This window comes from Symphalangus syndactylus, chromosome 11 (genome assembly GCF_028878055.3).
Source record: "Symphalangus syndactylus isolate Jambi chromosome 11, NHGRI_mSymSyn1-v2.1_pri, whole genome shotgun sequence".
NCBI classification, from domain to species: Eukaryota; Metazoa; Chordata; class Mammalia; order Primates; family Hylobatidae; genus Symphalangus; species Symphalangus syndactylus.
Genome location: NC_072433.2, coordinates 55,595,713 through 55,615,285, shown reverse-complemented (window position 1 = coordinate 55,615,285; position 19,573 = coordinate 55,595,713). Strand labels below are relative to the sequence as shown.

General features: G+C 40.7%; 1 protein-coding gene across 8 annotated transcripts in view; it reads right to left on the bottom strand.

Annotated features, from left to right (window-relative positions):
- XPO6 (exportin 6) overlaps nucleotides 1-19,573 on the bottom strand; it is a 114,321-nt gene that overhangs the window by 45,148 nt on the left and 49,600 nt on the right. For all 8 annotated transcript variants that reach the window (XM_063611970.1, XM_055233220.2, XM_063611975.1 and 5 more), the window contains 3 exons: nucleotides 13,781-14,234; nucleotides 10,382-10,508; nucleotides 3,855-3,964 (listed from right to left, as the gene is read on the bottom strand). In XM_063611970.1, coding sequence (XP_063468040.1) covers nucleotides 3,855-3,964; nucleotides 10,382-10,508; nucleotides 13,781-14,234 — 691 coding nt within the window. The remainder of the gene's footprint in view (nucleotides 1-3,854; nucleotides 3,965-10,381; nucleotides 10,509-13,780; nucleotides 14,235-19,573) is intronic.

Sequence of the window (19,573 nt, the reverse complement as noted above, 5' to 3'; positions counted from 1 at the left end):
TGACAAACATTTGATCACATGTGCATGCTCTTAGTTAACATAAATGTGGTCATCACCAGAAGCCAGTGTTCTTCAGCAGCTGCTCCTGCAAAACAGCATATCTCTGATATATTAAGAGTCTCTCATAGTCTGGAGTGGTGAATGTAAGGGTTACAGAAAAAATTATAAGCTGAAGTTGAAATATTTTCTTTGTGCAGCCCAGTGGACTAACACATGTTCTTTGTAGTCTACTGTCTTAGACCACTAGGGGGTATCTGATAGGACTTGCAGTTCCCCAGACGGTGGTTACTACTTAACAGCATTAACCAGAGGAGCTTGGAGGGGTTTGTTTTTGTTGTTGTTGTTATTTCATTTTAGAGACAGAGTCTTGCTCTGTCGCCCAGGCTGGAGTGCAATGGCATGATCATAGCTCACCGTGGCCTCCAACTCCTGGGCTCAAGCAGTCCTCCTGCCTCAGCCTCCCGAGTAGCTGGGACTACAGGCATGCACCACCATGCCTGGCTAATTTCTGTATTTTTTGTACAGACAGAGTCTTGCTATGTTGCCCAGGCTGGTCTCAAACTCCTGGGCTCAAGTGATCCTCCCACCTCGGTCCCCACAAGGAGCTGGAACTACACGTGCACACTACTGTGTCTGGCTAATTTGTTTTTTAAGTTTTTGTAGAGACAGGGTCTCATTATGTAGGCCGGGCTGGTCTCAAACTCCGCCCTCAAGTGATCCTCCTGCCTCAGTCTCCCAAAGTGCTGGGATTACAGGAATGAGCCATGGCACTTGGCCTGTTGTTTTATTTTTCAAAGGCATAAAGGCATTATATGTAAGTGTTATGTTTAAAAAAGAATAAATCATGAAAAATTAGAACGCCTCATTTAGGATGATAATCACATGATCAATGAGAAAAATTCCCACTGTTTCAAATGGTCAGCCAGAACAACTGCCAACTGTGACATTAGATAACGGATGCCTGGGCAGGCAGGTAAACATCTGCAGGTGGCCTAAAGGCCTTTAGACTGTCCAGGGGCCATGCCACCTAACTCCACAGTCACAACCACAGTCTAAAGGCAGTAACATCTTCTATTATTCATCATTGCTGTTGTCAACACTGTGACCATTTACTGAGTGCCTAATACATCTAGATGCTGTACCAGGTATTTTACATACATGATTTCCTTGAATCCTAACCATCCCGCAAGAGAAGTGTTAAGTACATCCATTTTGCAAGAGGAAATGTGATCAGCATATAACTTGACCAAAAGTAACACAGCTAGCCTAAAGCAAAAAAAGAATTTAAATTCTCTACACCACTGCTCCTTCTATTAGTATAATGATCTGCAGAAGTGTGTGTTTAATACTAATTATCTGCTAGTATATATTTTCTCAACAGGACCATATTCTTCACATCTCTCATTTATACTTTGTTTTTGTTTTTTTAGACAGAGTCTCACTCTGTCACCTAGGCTGGAGTCCAGTGGTGTGATCTTGGCTCACTGCAACCTCTGCCACCCGGGTTCAGGAGATTCTCCTGCCTCAGCCTCCCAAGTAGCTGGGATTACAGGTGCCTGCCACCACACCTAATTTTTGTATTTTTAGTAGAGACAGGGTTTCACCTTCTCAGCCAGGCTGGTCTTGAACTCCTGACCTCGTGATCCACCCGCCTTGGCCTCCTAAAGTGCTGGGATTACAGGCATGAGCCACCGCGCTCGGCCTTGTACTGTTTTTTAAAAAGCATTTTCATATTAATCATTTCCTCAGTTTATTCTCACAACAAGCTTGAGAGATATGAAGGAATATCTACCACTAAATATAGAAAAATGAGGCATAGTCCCAGAACCAAAAAGATATGCCTATTTAGCATGCAAGAAAGATTATTTTGGCACAAGTAACTTTTCCTTCAAGAACCTCATTTCAAAAACATAATTACTTAAAGTTGGCAACTTCACCAAAAACACGATCTCCTGTGTGTAATACGATTTCTGATATATGAACGTACTACCTATAATCACACATGTGACCTGACACCGTAGCAACCTGGAACTTACTCCACAATTACAAAAACCATCTTTGGTAACAAAAGAACAAATGTTTAAATTTGGAAAATAAAATTCTCAACAGAATATTTGCATATTTATTTAATTTTCAATAGAGACAGAGTTCAGCAAATGGTACCAGTGACTGGTACCAAGAGACACAGAGTCTCACTATGTTCCCAGCCTGGAGAGCAGTGGCCAGCCACAGCATGATCACTGCACACAGCAGTTCTGAACTCCTGAGCTCCAGTGATTCTTCTGCCTCAGCCTCCCATGTAGCTGGGACTATAGGTACATACTACCACATCTAGGTCCTGTTTAGAATTTTTTAAACTCATAAAACCTCAGCAATGGAAAAAGTCTTTGGAGTTCCAGTCCAACCTTTTCTCTGCAGTGAAGTCTCTCCTCTCCACCTTCCTCCATTTGGTACATTTATGGGGAAAGAGTATTCACTAACACCACCACCAGCCGAACACTTACAGTGTGTCAAGCATTCTAAATATGTTAGTTCGTTATTTCAATTAATGTCTCAACAACTATTATTTTCATCCTCATTTTACAAATGAGGAAACAGAAGCTTCCACAGGCTAAGTACCTTACCCAAGTACCCCTAGGTGGGAACTACAAAACCAGGATCCAAACATAGGTCTGTGCAATTCCCCATCATGGCTTCCACTCAACAGAACCCCTTCATACACTGGTTTTACAACACAATGACCACCTAATCTGAAATTGCTCTTACAAATACTGTGCAAAGAAGTAGGAGCTATAACCAAACTGAGTAAAATCTGCAGGCACTCTGTTAAGCATGATAAAGTACCTAGGGCTAGATCACCTAGTTTGCAATCTCATAGCATAAATATACAAATTATACGAATCAGGTTTAGTTTATTAGGAAACTACTCTGATCCTAAAATGTAAAATATAGCTTCTTTGCCTCCTTCATGACTGCCTGCTCACTGTGTGACTGGGATGCAGTCACCTACTGAGACTATGATGGGTATGTTTCTGCTAAGAAAAGCTGCCGCATTTACTTTCCCCATATAAGGATGCTGCCATTATTTTCCTGGCATGCTGAATCTCCACCTTCCCCTCCTCTTCTCCCCACCCTGTGGCACAAAGAACATATTGTACAGGAAATATACTCTCTTCCTGAAAGCAAGAAAAATGGGTTTGAGAAACATATGGGGGGGAAAAACAAACTGTTCCCCATTCTCTGTTTTTTAAAAATACAATAAAAAGTGCAAAAGCAATTATCTCTGGGATATGAATAATTTATCTTCCTTACATTTTTCTATATCTTTTCCTAGATTTAAAAATGAACACCTTTTTCTTAACAGGTATTTATTAATTTATTTAGGAAATTTTCAAACACATACAAATGGGGTAAGAACATAATGAACCCCAAGTTCCTATGAACTAACTCCAACATCAACCACCAACACATGGGCAGCCTGTTTCTTCTCTACACCAACCCACTTCCCTTCTACCCCCACTGGGTTATTTAAGCAAATCCCAAATGTCATATCATTTTATCCAATAAATACTTCAGTTTGTATCTGTAAAATAAGGGCTAATAAAAAATTAAGAACACTAACACAAATGCATTAAAATATAAAAAATTAGTAATACATACTACTTTTAAAATTTTAAAAAGTCTTAACAAAATACTTAAAAGAGAAAAAAAAGGAAATGCTCAATGGCATTATTGCCTAAACAGCTTACATGACTCAGCTTCACTGAAAAGGTCCAGATGCATGGCTGTCCCTTAGGCCACTACAATAACTGGCGAAATGACCATATCTAGTTTTCAGTGTTTGAGGAGTTTACCTGTTGAGAACTGCTTCCTTGTCTCCAAGACGACTTTTAATTTTACTTGTCAGATAGTCCAAAAAGAGCGTCCAGATATCCAAACAAGAGAAGTAACCTTCATGAGTAGGCTATGGTACAAAAAAAATCCAGACAATGAAATTATTTAATGCTACTATTCCTTAGAAACACACACATGCCAGTGTTTAATTCCAGCAGAACGACGAAACCATAAGCCTAGATTCCCCAGTTTCCTGGTAACCAAAACTGGTGGTTTTTAATTGGTCTATACCACTGGGCCCTCCTGAACCTAACAAGACAAGGGTACCATGGAACACATCGTGAGGGAGATACTGTGCAGCATAAACTGAGTTATAAAATAAGCAAAAACCTATCTTAAAATCTGAGACTGGTGGAGAGGGCTCTTACAGACCATCTAGTTTAACTCTATTTTCAAGAGAGAAATCGAGATTCAGCGATATAAGTTGTTCAAGGCCACAGGTAAAAACAAGTCCCTTTACCCCCAGCCAATGCTCTTTCCATTACAAACCATTACAAAAGCAAAAATCAGTTTCAGTGGCTCCAAAGGTGACAGGTTCACACACTGGAATGTAAGGAAAGTAACACTTGCAGTCTTCCTATAGAACAGACTGAAAATGAGCTCATTAAGTCTGACCCTCAGGGCATTATCCTATTTGCAAAAGCAAAGGTGTCAAACTTGCTAATAGCAACCTCTAACTAGGCGCTGATGTGGAGGAACAAAGTGAGAAGTCTTTGTAGGATCCTGGTAATACAATGAAGACCACTGCACTAGTTAACTTTCTCAAGGGCTCTGAGACTCTTATTTCATGCAAAGTCCAACACAATCTCCAACAGCTAGTCCTTCCCCTATGCATTCAGGTTCAACTTGTGGCTCCAACCCATGATATCTCCACTCAAATGCTCACTACCTGAAAGACTCCTTTGGTTTTGCTAGTGGCTGTCTCACTGGACCACATATTTAGTGACAAGATCAAATATGAAAATAAATAATAACATCACCTTCTTGGATCAGTTTCTTTCCATTGCTTATCCACATGGAAATCTAGACGTTTACAAGGGCATACATGGAGGTGCCCAAGAAATAACTAACAATGGGTGGTGGTATCCAGTGGGAGTTCTGTACCTAAGCTGAAGTCTGACACAGAATAAGTGTAACTTGGCTGGGTGTGGTGGCTTGTGCCTGTAATTCCGGCATTATGAGAGGCTAGGGCGGGTGGACTGCTTGAGACCAGGAGTTCGAGACCAGCCTGGGCAACATAGTGAGCCCCGGTGTGTACATTTTAGAAAAAAAATTAAAATAGAAAGGAAAGGAAGAAAAAGAAAGGAATAAAAAGAAAAGAGTATAACTTAAAAAGCTAGGCAAATTCCAACTTCACGACCCAAAGAGTAGCTCTGGAACTAGACAGGACCAACCTCAGAAAACAAATGACCAAGTCCTGTCTCCACCTCATACTTGGCAATACTGACAATATCCATAACATGAAGTGAACCAGGAGAATAACCAGGAAAAACAATGAATAAGCCACATGGAAATGATACGGCAGCCAGACGAAGTGGCTCACACCTGTAATCCCAGCACTTTGGGAGGGCCAGGTGGGTGGATCTCTTGAAGTCAGGAGTTCGAGACCACCCTGGCCAACATGGTGCAAGCCCTTTCTCTACTAAAAATACAAAAATTAGCCAGGCATGGCGATGCACGCCTGTGATCCCAGCTACTCGGGAGGCTTAGCAGGAAAAATCGCCTGAACCCAGGAGGCGGAGGTTGCAGTGAGCTGAGATCGTGCCACTGCACTCTAGCCTGGACAACAGAGCAAGACCCTGTCTCAAAAAAAAAAAGAAGAAAGAAATGATATGAGTCGTCCTTGGACAGGCCATTAGACTTGCCCATCCAAGAGACACACTCTTGTCCTGGGTTCAACTTGCTGAGCTTCCCTCAAGTCAATCAGCAAGGTTATCTCTCCTTGGTTCAAAACTATCCACCAGCCCCCTCAAAAGAGCACACAGCTCATCAGATGCATATGGAGTGCCTTTGAGAAAGGCTACCACATAAATCCAAGTATTATGGCTCCGTCAAAGTACTTTATAATTATACATGTAAACTTCATCCGTATGAATTGAGGACTTGCTATATGCTCAAGGCTGGGGGAAAGGTGAGCAGACACACCCTGTATAACCTGAAGTACCACCTTTCACATCCATTCCTGCAGGCCCCACTGCAAGGGCTTGTGCACTGCCCACAGGCTGCCCATGACCTGGCCTCTGATAGTTGCTGTGGACATGGTTCATTCCGGTCATCAAGATGATGGGCTGGCTCCATTTTTGAAGTCGCCTAACTTTTCAAAACCTTCATAGACCCATTTTTAAAATGGACCTAGACTCCAATTTACTTTTCAGATTCCAGGGCTATAAATCCAGGTTTCTTTAAGAAACTAATGATACCACTCTATCTTCCAAGTGGTTTACAGTGTTTAGTTTTCATGTGCATTGGTCTATGTGATCTTCATAAGAGTCTTGGAAAGTGAACAAATATTTTGCATCTTCCCCTTTTACAGATAAAGAAACCAAGGCTCAGAAGTCAAGTCCAGTCATGTCTTGCCCAAGGTAACAAGACAATTAAGGAACAAAATCAGAACTAGAAAGTGGATCTTGGCCAGGCATGGTGGTTCACACCTGTAATCCCAGCACTTTGGGAGGCTGAGTCGAGTGGATCACCTGAGGTCAGGAATTCGAGACCAGCCTGGTCAACACGGTGAAACCCTATCTCTACTAAAAACACAAAAAATTAGCCGGGTGGGGTGGCGCATGCCTGTAATCCCAGCTACTCAGGAGGCTGAGAGGTAGAATTGCTTGAATCTGGGAGGCAGAGGTTGCAGTAAGTCAAGATCACGCCATCACACTCCAGCATGGGCGACAAGAGTGAAACTCTGTCTCCAAAAAAAAAAAACAAACAAACAAACAAAAAAAAACAAAAGGAAGGTGGATCTTAAGGTTCTTGGTCCACAGCCCTTCCCCCCAGGGTATACCATCTCAGGCACAGTTTCAGGAAGAAGGGGCAAAACGAAAAACACAAGAACAAGAAGGAAGTGGTGAGGATGCACTAAGCTTAGGAGCATTAAAACAGAGAGACATAGGCTTATAGACAGCCACGAGGCTCAGCAAGCAAAGCAAGGCAGGAGGCAGCAGACACCTGCTGAGCACTGCTACCTGGAGGCGCTGGCGTCAGGGCATTTACAGAAAAATACAGGCAAAGAAACAGAAAAGGAGAAACGGTTAAAGAAGATACTAGCATCATCTTCTGTATTATGACTGTTCTTCAAAATTATGTTCATCAGTACAGTCATATACCATATAACAACATTTCCATCAACAACAGACTGCATGTATGACAGTGGCCCAGTAAGATAACCCTGTATTTTTATTCTACCTTTTCTATGTTTAGATACAAATCCCTACCCTTGTGTTACAGCTGCCTACAGTATTCTACACAGTAGAATAGTAGAGTAGTACTCTACACAGTAACACACTGTACAGGTTTGTGGCCTACACCACCTAGCCTACATGTGTGATGGACTCTCCCATCTAGGCTTGTGTAAGTGCACTCTATGATGTCCACACAACGATGACATCACCTAACAACACATTCATCAGAACACATCCCTGTCAATTAAGGGACGCAACACATGACTGTACTAAAATTTGTGAATTTTAGAAACAACAGGCAAGAATATTAAGTATATTCATATAACCCTCTAGACGAGAGAAAGACACATTTTCCCACATTACAGGTAATAAAGCTATGAGAGAGTAAGATCATACTTGTTAATGAACAGATGAGAACTTAAAGTTGTCTCTTGAGATCATTTAATTTCTTATTCTTAAGTCTTATTCCAAAGACCTCCCCTACGAGCAGGCCTTGGTCCTAGAGTGCACCTTGCCACCTTTTCACCATTCTACCTCTCCAGCAAAGGGCTGTCTGCCCTGGTTTACCCACAGTAAGCTGGGACAGTGTACCTTTCAGGTTCCTGTCCCTCTACCTAATGCTCAGAATCTGATTCTGTCTGAACCTCAAAGACACACCTACTCCCCCAGGTGGCCGGCCTGCTCCCAGAAAAGAAGGTCCTCATACAGGAGACAGGAGACCAGAAAGGAGCTCGTCTGACAATTCCAGGTACAGAGAGGAGGAAAGAAGCTTGTGGTTTGCTTCATGAGCATACTTTTTCCCCAATTACTTTCCCAATATATAAATATATAAAACCACCATTTTCAATTCGATGACACATAGGAGTCTACTGAAAGAATCATAAAAAATAAGCCAGGGGAAAGGCCTGAAGGTGTCCACTGCAGTCTATCTTCTTAGGTGAGGAAACTGAAATCTAACTAAATTTAAGGTTTCTCCAAGGACACAGAACTAATGGAAATAAGCAGACCTCAAATACAAAACTTTTGGGTCCAATCCAAAGAATCAGGCATAAGACATGCCTACTTTAAAAGATGTTTCACTTTCTTCTATACTATACACACTAGAAGACCCCATTTTACACAGAAAGTGAAATGTCAAGACATTGTCATTCCATCTCCCCCAAGTAAGCCTCCTGTTTCTGGCCTCAGAACCGGCTCCTCAGCTCCCTCATTTCTGTTACGCTATTTAACACTCACTCAACATTCTCTCAAATCCTCCTTTTTCATGGTCTCCTTTAAAATTCCTCTGGATGTCTCAAAACTGTTCCACCTCTGATGCTTCTCCCCTACATCCTCACCCTCCTGCAGTCACTTCAAGTTCTCCTGAGGACTATGAGCTCGGCATGGCTCTCCTCATGCTCTGCACGCACTTGCCCCTCTACCTGACACCTCTGAGCTTCTTCAAGTTTTGGCCTTCCCTCCCCTGCTCCCAGGACTGGCTCATCCTTACCACTGGGCACTCTTCTATTTTCACATGCCAAGATCTTCCTTGAGAAAGGACAGCTTTCACATCAAACCCTGCTTCAAGTCATATACACAACCCTCCTAGCCTAGACTCTTAAAAAAAAAAAAAAAAAAAAAGGCTACTTCTAAAATCAAATGTCCTCCGTGACCCATTAGTTTCACCCCGGTACATACCAACAAAAACAGCTATCTGTGTACATCCAAAAGCACGTACAAGAATGTTCACCGCAAGATTAGCAAGCACTGGAAGCAGCCAAATCAGCAGGGGAGTGGACTTGCAAACAATAACTTAACAACAGCATAATGAAAATGAACACACAACTGCCACATACAACCCAAATGAAGCTCACAAACACGATGGCCAATAAAAACACAGATAAAACATACATTATGTGCTTTCATTCACAGAAGCTCTAAAACAGGCGAAACTAGTCTGTGGTATTAAGGTCAGGACTGGGGTTACTTCTGGGGAGAAAGGACAGGAAGTGATTGGAAAGGACATGAGGAGATTTCCTGGTTGCTGGCAACAATGTATTTCTTGAGTTAGGTGACGGTTACATGCATATGTCGATTTGGGGAAAATTCATCTAACTACACCTAAGATTTATGCACTTTTCTGTATGTGTGTCATACTTCAATAAAAAGCTTATTTTAAAAACACACGGCTGGGCACAGTAGCTCACGCCTGTAACACCAGCACTTTAGGAGGCCCAGACAGGAGGCTCACTTGAGGCCAGGTGTTCAAAGTCAGCCTCGTCAACATAGCAAGACCCAGTGTCTACCAAAAACTTTAAAAACTAAAATAAAACACACACCAACAGGCACAGGGGATAGGATGTGATAGAAATACCTGAAATTGTACCGCGGTGATGCTTGGACAGCTCTATGAATTCACTGAACATCACTGAGTTACACAATTACAATGAGTGAATTTCATGGTATATAAAATTATACCTCAATAAAGCCACATATATAATTTTATATATTTTTTATGTGTGTGTGTATACATACACACACACATACTAGAATGACTAAGGTCACTAGAATGTAAGTAAACTCAATGCAGGCAAAGACTTTGCTTGTGAAGGTTATATGTCTAAATCCTGGAATACAGTAGGAGCTCAAAAAACATTTGTTGAAGGGGAGAAAAAATTGGACACTACCAAAACGTAACTCTCGAGAGCTTCACTATATATAATCTTCTGGAGGGAGGTTTCAGTGGCAGTTACAGAACAGAACCAGAGGCCTTAATTTCAGACTTTTCCTGTCTTTTGCTTTGCTCACATAATAGTGGTCAAGAGCCCTGACTCTGGGTTCAGATCCTGGCTCCACCACTTACTAACTGTATGACTCTAAGCAAGTTACCCTTTGTGCCTCAGTCTCTTTATCTGCAAAATAGAGATGATGATGGTAATAGAACCTATTTCACAGGGATGTTAGGAAGATTAAACCTGTGAGTCTTCACATAATAAGCATTATATTAATGTTTGGAAAATAAAGTTGAAAGAAAAAGTTCTTTCTTCTCCAAGTAACAAGGTAATAAACCCTTTCTCTGGAAGGGAAGAATGGCTTTGGTGCTTTACCTGATGAAATGTGTACTTGAACAAAAGTGTCAAAAACTCCACCACAGGGAACTGGGAGTAAGACTCGATTCTTCTTAGGTGAACACTCACAAAGAGCCGAAGAAAGTCAGTAAACTTCTCGATATAGCTAAATGAGACAAGACAAAAGGTGACAATAAGAAACCCAGCCACCTCCTTAGAACTTAAATTCAATCCAAAGTTCTTTCAGTACAGAACTATACAAATTTGTAATATATTTTCTTTTAAAAATATAAAGGCCTGCAACAATTACCTACAGGACAGGCAACCCTTCATTCCATTAACCACCTGAAACATAGCAGAAAAGCAACTTTAATCCTCAGACACTGTCTGCTAAGGCTTCTTATAATCTAGTGCGCTCACATTTTCTAAGTTATTTGTGTTGTGACCCAATTAAAGTGAAGGGAAATGATAAAAAGTTGATGGGCAGATCACTGTGTCATTTCAATCTGGCAAGTCTAGAAGGCTAGTTTTCTTTCCGGGAGGCCAAAATACTAAAATGAATGGTGCTAAAGACACAAAAACAAAACCAGGCTACAAAGGGCATGGCATCCAGGTAAGATGTACTCAGGCTTGCAACTTAATGGCCATTTTTTCCCCCTTTGGTTCCTGGTGCTAACTAAACATAGCACATCCCAATACTCCAAAAGTGATTCAAGTATAAGGGAGGAAGGCTATTAGAGCTGGGCAAGCCTCAGAGACTTTAGTCTGATGCTTCCATTTTGCAGATGAAGCCCAGAGAGGTAAAGTGACCAGCCCAAAGTCACTCAGCCAACTCATGGCAGAACAGGACTATCATCCACTCCCAATCCAGTGCTCTTTCTTTTCACTTCACAGTGAATCCTCAACTCATTTGTATTCACACAATCATTTCACAGAGAGTATGGGTCACAGCTGCAAGGATAAGAGATCTCTGTTATTAAATACACAGCACATCATCACTCTCACATTTCAGAAACTGTCATTTTAAGCCCCTAAATACCAAAAGGTGATTAGAAAATGAGATGGCCATACCTTCATAAATCACATTTCAGAGACCAACACAAAAAGGTAAAGACATACTAGGCCTTAGCTGAAAATGAAATAATGACTAAAAGCAATTCTGAAACTCATTACTGCAAAAGCTATTTTTCAAAACAGAGATATGTGAAATAATAAAAGGAGAGAAAACTACTATTCAGAAAAGCAAAACTGGCCCGGAAATAAAATGTCCCATGTTGCTCCTGGGACCTATCTCCCTGAGGGTGGCCAGCCTGACTGCCTGACCTCTATGCGGACGAGCTTATTTGCAGCTTTTTAAAAAATACATATTAATTTGTTTTGATAAAGATAATGGCTGCCTCTGTGGATCACAGGGCCAAGTACTCGAAAAACAGTAAGGCACTAAAATCAACTGTTTTTAGAGACAGGAACATACAAAGACACTTCTCTCTGGTGTCATCAATCACTAATACTCAAGAGTAGGAACTCCTTCCTCACTCACTTATGTACCACATGATAGTTTTACATGGATATTCAAAGTCACCAGCCAGCTGACTGTTCTTTAGGAAGGTGCACTCAATTCCCTACTACCCATTAAAAAAAAAAAAAAAAAAGCCATGGGCTAAATACAGAACAATCTCAATTTTACTTTAGTATCTAACCCAATTTTTTAAAAATACAAACAAGGCTGTTCAGTAGCTAAAACTACAGATTTTATTTCACCTCATTTTCTTTCCCTTGCCCACCTTCTGGTACAGGTGCTAATGAACAGTAGAAAGTTAGGGGAAAAGGCAGTAGAGGGAAAGAGAAGCCAAGGATCTGGTTAGCAGCTCCTAAACAACTGAGAATGGACTGAGCTGTTTAGAATTAGTGGTAGGGGACCCAGAGCCAGGAAGCAAGCACACAGCATTATTTATGTCACCTTTCTGCTCCCAGGCACCTCTCAGCTTTCACAGGGCAATAGGAAGCACAGGATTAAAATGTAAAACCAAGAGCACAAAAGTTACATGTAACAACATCAGTACATAGACAATGCATAATGACATTTCTATACCATCCAAATGGAAGCCACAACAAAGTTGTCTGTGACTACATTATGATTAAAGTCAAAACAACTGATATTTGATAGTTGATACAAGCAGCTAATTTTTAAATTAACATGAAAAGATATTGACGAGACACACAGATCATAAAAAAAAAATGAAGGTAATACAGCCTTTCTTAACCACAGACAGAAAGAATATGAAAGTGTGAATAATGATGCCTTTGATTTCATATAGAAAGCTATCACCAAATAATTTTTAAGAACATATTACCATATCGGACTGTGTTCTTATACAGAGCAAACATCACGGTTTTACAATAAACCAAACCAAAATAATCTTATGTACCAATTTTTTAATTTTAGAAATATTTTACAAAACTGCCCAATTTAAAAGCACTAAAACTTTCAACTTTATGCACTTGATTTTATATTCTGCTATTTACTCTAAGGAAAAGAAAATAGCTTAATTCTACATAGCTTAATAACAAAGGACAATCTAAGGAAAACTGAGAATATTGGCAACTTTCGCTGCCATGTCATCTGTAAATATTTACTAATTCGATACGATTAATTGCTTGAAAGTCTCTAAACACTCTGATTGTTCATAAGTTTCCAACTTCCCTCCCGTTTTCACACAGAAGCAGTTGTAAGATACATAAATGACCTCATCTGCAAGAGACATAAATCATGAAACCCTGCCTCAGAGTACCGTGATGGAGTCGTCTTTTAGAGTGCTTTAAAAAAAAAAAAAAAGTAGGTCATTGTAGGCTCCACTCGAGAGGACAATAACAAAGAAACACAGCTGTGTGCTACATTAACCTGTGCACACATTAACATCCTTCCTATAGTTTGATGAAAACTTGCCATTGGTGTAAAACTCACAATAACAACAACATTCCTGTATACTGCAGGATGTTCACTTGGGAAAAGTCAAATAGTAAAAACTGACACCAAGTGAGAAAGGGCGATTATAACTCCTGTACCTCCACGGACCTCTTCTCCTGTTCTTGGTTACGCAGGAGCAGCAGTCTCAGTCCCTGCACCACCTCAGACCTGCAAGCAAATAGTAAGGAAAAGGGGGCAAGAGGAGTAGAAGGGAGGACAGGAGATGGATGGGGAGAAAAGACAACAAACCTACACAAGGCACAAGCATTTTTCAAACTCAGTCACTTCCCTTAACCACCCGAGCCCTTCCAGCTAATCTCAGACTTACTGGCACACACCTACCTTTCTGTTCCTCACCAGGAGCCCCATATTCTGAAATCAAAGAGGATTACAGATGCCATGCAGCACAGCATGGTAAACAGTCAGGGCCCTTTCTTGGGGCACACCAGCTCCACACCTGGTTTCATTACCTCTCATCGAGCTCTTCTAGCCTGCTCTTCACTGTGTGGGCATTGTTATCCTTGGTGATTTTCTGCAGGAGGTAGAAAGTCTGCTGGAACATACGCAGTAAATACTCCTCAAATTCCATAGGCACACAGTTCTTGGACATGAGTTCATTGATGCAGGACATGGCCAGGACCCCCAGCCGGCCGCGCTCCTGACCCGAGACACAGTTCTGGCTGCTGCCGTTAACTGACGCCATCTTTCTGGCCCGGATGTCACAGCCAAATCGCGCAAAGTGGAAGATGGTGGTAAGGAGGGATGGGGTGATGCTGGCAGACAGAGGAATCCAACTGAAGAGATGGGCCAGGCACTCCAAAGCCAGGGAACAGATATACTCACTCTCCACATCAAGGATGGGAATCGGCTGATTCAACAGTTTGGCTGAACTGGGACTCTGCAACAGGTTACTCAGTAGGTCACCTGAAAATAAGAAAGGCTTTTAAGCTATCCAGCATCAAATCTCTTACAAATGACTTTAAGTAATTCTCCTTAAAAAAAAAAAATAAAATATATATATATATATATATATATATCAGTTATCTATGAAATAAAAAATAAAATCTATATGCTCAAAGTTAAATACTAATTAGGAAATTTTAACAGTACAGCAAAAATAAGATAATTGATTATGATTCTTAGTGAGGGGGATCTGGATACAATCTTTAGTGTTTTGACTCAAATTTAGTTTTAGTGAGATTTGTACAACAGCAGTTTCCCAGGAGACATAAGTGAAGAGAAGATGGGATTACTCTCTGGCTGCAAAACCCCAAATCCACTCAAGTTTTTCTTTTCTTGCTACTGTTCCCCCAAATCATGACCTTGCTTTTGAAAAGCATGATACATGACCATTAAATAAATAAACAAATAAAAATCCCTAACACCACATACAAAGTTGGGCACCAAATGAATTAAAGACTTAAACCAAAGACAAAACTTTAAAATTAACAGAAGAAAATATAAGAGTATTTGAAATATAAGAGAGAAAAAGACTCCTTAAAACTACTAAAAAAGAAAACCTTAACAAAAAATACTGATGCATATATTAAAATTAAGATTTTCTAATCAAGCCTGGGCATGGTGGCTCATGCCCGTAATCCCAGCACTTTGGGAGGCCGAGGCGGGCAGGTTACCTGAGGTCAGTAGTTCAAGACCAGCATGACCAATATGGTGAAACCCTGTCTCTAGTAAAATACAAAGTTAGGGCCGGGCGCGGTGGCTCAAGCCTGTAATCCCAGCACTTTGGGAGGCCGAGGCGGGCAGATCACGAGGTCAGGAGATCGAGACCATCCTGGCTAACACGGTGAAACCTCGTCTCTACTAAAAATACAAAAGATTAGCCGGGTGTGTTGGCGGGCGCCTGTAGTCCCAGCTACTTGGGAGGCTGAGGCAGGAGAATGGCGTGAACCCAGGAGGTGGAGGTTGCGGTGAGCCGAGATCGCGCCACTGCACTCCAGCCTAGGGGACAGAGAAAGACTCTGTCTCAAAAAAAAAAAAAAAAAAAAATACAAAGTTAGCCAGGCATGGTGGTGCATGCCTGTAATCCCAGCTACTTGGGAGGCTGAGGCAGGAGAATCGCTTGAACCCAGGAGGTGGAGGTTGCAGTGAGCTAAGATCATGCCATTGCACTCCAGCCTGGGCAACAAGAGCGAAACTCCATCTCAAAAAATAAAAAATAAAAATAAAAAAAGAGTTCCTAATCAATGAAAAACATTAAGGGAAAGTTACCAGGCAGACAACAGACTGTGAGAAGATATTCACAATTTCTAACATCGAAAAGGACTAAAAACTAAAATCTATTTTTAAAATGCTACATATCAGTAAACACAACCCCAGTACAAAAACAGGCAGTTGATATGGACAGACAATTTTCAGAGAAAGAAACTCTAAAGCATATGAAGAGATTTCAAATTCATTAGTAATCAGAAAAAGCAAATTAAAAGGAGTCTGGAAAAATGTTGGCAAACGCCAGACGTCAAGTACAAGGAATGGATGCAGGAACCTTCACAAGGCAGTGCAGGAAGAAGGGCTATTCTGGGGAGGACCTGGCACTCTGCAGTCCTATTAAACATTCACATATCCTTTCGCCTGACCATTCTCCTGGTACGCTCCCAATGCAACCCTCACACGGGTCCATGAAGGGACAGGCGTGAGGAGGAGAGCTGGAGGCAGTCTGGCCTCCTCCTTGGCGGGAAAGGATAGGGAATGCAGAGGCAGATATCACATCACACAGTGAGCAGAAGTAGAGGACTAAGGCACAGACGTGCAACAGCTTGGAGAGACCTTAAAAAGATACAGTTAAATTAAAAGTAAGAAACAGAATGATAGTTTCACTATACCACTTACATATTAAAATACATGGACACAAAACAGTAAGTTCTTACAAGAACATGTTACCAAACAAAAGACAGAGGTTATCTACATTAAAACGGCTGTTGATTACAGGGAAGGGAGTCCACAAATTCAAAACTATTTTTAAAGGAATACTAAGATGTTCTTTTCCTTTTTCACTTTCATTATCTCCAAGTGTACAATGGAGCTTTCCAGAGGCTACAACACATGGGATATTGCAACAGATGAAATGCAGAAGCCGCCTTTCACTAAGCCACATGTTAGAGATTTGCAAAACTGTAAAACAACACCACTCTTCTCAGTGAATTTTTCTGTTTGCTTTGAAAAATGTAGTTATTTTTTATTAAAGCATATTATCTGTTAATATGTAATGGGTTCATCACAGTTATTTTTAAATGAATTAATGATTATTTGTACATTTTTCTCAGTTTTTCTATCAACAGATATAACTTACAAAGTGTTTTGAGGACCTCAGTAATTTTTTAAGAGTCAAAGGACCCCAAGACCCAAAATTGGAGAACCATGGGGCTACTCTGTGGACCTGCACCAGTAATGTAATCAGGGAACTTGTCAGAAACACAAATCATCAGGCCCCATCCCACACCTACTGGAGTAGAGCCTGAAGGGGTTGAGGCCCAGGAATCTGTGTTCTTATAAGCACTCCAAGTGATTCTTATGCTTGCTTGATTTTTGAAAGCACTAGACTAAAGGAAATCAAACAAAATGAAACAGGGAAAAAAAGCTGTAAAATTATTTTAGAGAAGACAAAAGAAGAAAAATATTTAAAACTATAACAACAGGCCAGGAGCGGTGGCTCACACCTGTAATCCCAGCATTTTGGGAGGCTGAGGCGGGCAGATCACTTGAGCCCAGGAGTTCAAAACCAGCTTGGGCAACACAGCGAGACCCTGTCTCTACAAAAAATACAAAAATTAGCCAAGCATGGTGGCGCATGCCTATAGGCCCAGCTACTCAGGAGGCTGAAGTGGGAGGATCGCTTGAGCCCAGGGAGGTCAAGGTTGCAGTGAGCTATGATTGTACCACTGCACTCCAGCCTGGGTGAAAGAGCAAGACTCTGTCTTTAAAAAAAAGAAGAAAAAAAGAAGAAAAAAAAAAAAACTATAAGAAGAAGAAAAATTTCCTGAAATTTGATGTGACTCTACAATATGAAAGGGTTTATCCTGTTCCAAGAAAAAAATGATGAAGAGTAATCAATATTAAGAATGTTTAAAATGAGGATGCAGTGTAGGCAGAAAAAGTACAGATACAAAGGAGAAAACACCTCAGTCAGACTTCTCCACAGTATCATTCACAGCCTGGGGACATTCTCTCAAACATGCAAAAACTCAGGTAACTCTACAAATTCTTCTCAAGGAGAATACCAGACCAAGAAACCACACAGATAAAGAGATAAATCAAAATAAAGAATTAAGGAATGGAGAAGCTGTAGCAAAAGGACACACTGGCATCAAATTACATAGAGACTCAAGACTAAACAGACGTAGAAATTAAGAGGGTGCGCTAGCTAACTTTCCCATCTTTCACAAGGAAGAAGTCCCAAAATACATGGTCTAAAATTAAACATGGTGGGGGGGAGGTGACACATAAAATTCAAACATGTAGTACAAAATTGATTTTTATCATTTTTTCTTAACCATAAAGGTATCTTTTAGAAATTAATATTTCTTGTAGAAAAGCACCTCAAGATCAGCAATTCCTTAAGTTTAATACTTTCTGTTACATTTAGGTAAAACCTGGCCGGGCACGGTGGCTCACGCCTGTAATCCCAGCACTTTGGAAGGCCAAGGCGGGTAGATCACCTGAGGTCAGGAATTCGAGACAAGCCCGGCCAACATGGTGAACCTGTCTCTACTAAAATACAAAAATTAGCTGGGCATGGTGGTACATGCCTATAATCCCAGCTACTCGGGAGGGTGGGGCAGGAGAATTGCTTGAACTCGGGAGGTGGAGGTTGCAGTAAGTAGAGATTGCACCACTGCACTCCAGCCTGGGAAACAGAGCAAGCCACCGTCTTAAAAAAAAAAAAAAAAAAAAAAAAATCAAGTAAAATGCTGGGTACAGTGGCTCGCGCCTGTAATCCCAGCACTTTGGGACGCTGAAGTGGATAGACCACTTGAGGTCAGAAGTTCCAGACCAGCCTGGCCAACATGGTGAAACCCCAGCTCTACTAAAAATACAAAAATTAGCCGGGCGTGGCAGCTGCCACCTGTAATCCCAACTACTCAGGAGGCTGAGGCAGGAGAATCGCTTGCCCCTGGGAGGCGGAGGCTGCAGTGAGCCAAGATCATGCCACTGCACTCTAGCCTGGATAACAAAGTGAGACTCCATCTCAAAAAAAAAAAAAAAAAAAAAAAATCAAGTAAAACTAAAATTTAAATCTTATTAAAAACAAAAAATATATAATCTGATGCCATTTTTGTCTTTTTATCTGTCTTATCTCTGTGTAGAGATGTCTGGAGTGATCGAATATTATTTGATGTTCTTTCTATATAAGATACTGGGTAAATGTTTACATTTTATTTTGTACTTTACAGCACTGGGTCTCAAATGTTTGGGTTTCAGAAGTCCTCACTCTTAAAAATTACTAAGCATCCCAAAGAGAAAGCTCTTAGGAGGGTTACTTCTATTGATATTTGCCATATTAGAAATTAAAGCTGAGAAGTGTTTAAATATTTAATTCATTTAATTACAAAGCCATCATGTTAGTATAACATTTTTAAATGAAAAAAACTGTATTTTACCCAAAAATAGTGAGAAAGGTAGTACAGTTTTCATATTTTTGAAATCTCTTTAGTGGCTGGTTTAAAAGATAACTAGACTCTCCCAACTGCTTCTGCCTTCACTATTTTGCAATAGATTGTTTTCACTGAAGTACGTGAAGAAAATGCAACTCCACAAAGATATGCAACTACAAATGAACAAAGGGCTTTAGTGGCCTTTTCAAATAACTGTGTCTATTCTATCATATTAAAGTCTGATGAATAGTCATTTCTGAAGGGTTAACTGCAATGTGGAATCTGGAATTAACTTTTTTATTCATATACTCATGAGAGAATGGGAATAAAAATGACAAACAATGTCTTAGTATTTTTATGAACACATACCTGGCCTTTGGGACTCCCCAAAAGGGTTTGCAGGACTTCCAGGGGCCCCAGACTTATTGAGAGCTGAGGTCTTATACTAATGCTGGATGAACATGAACAAGTTGGCTAGCCTTTCTCAGCCTCAACCTCCTCCGCCATTATAATGAGGATTTTGTGAATTTATTAACGAAGGGTTTAAGTTCTATTCTTATAAGTGGACTTATCAAGTTAATTTATGAGGAGCCAAAAAAAAGAAAAGTAGATTTAAAAGATGTCCCTAGTATGTGGCTCAGAAGACTTTTTCCA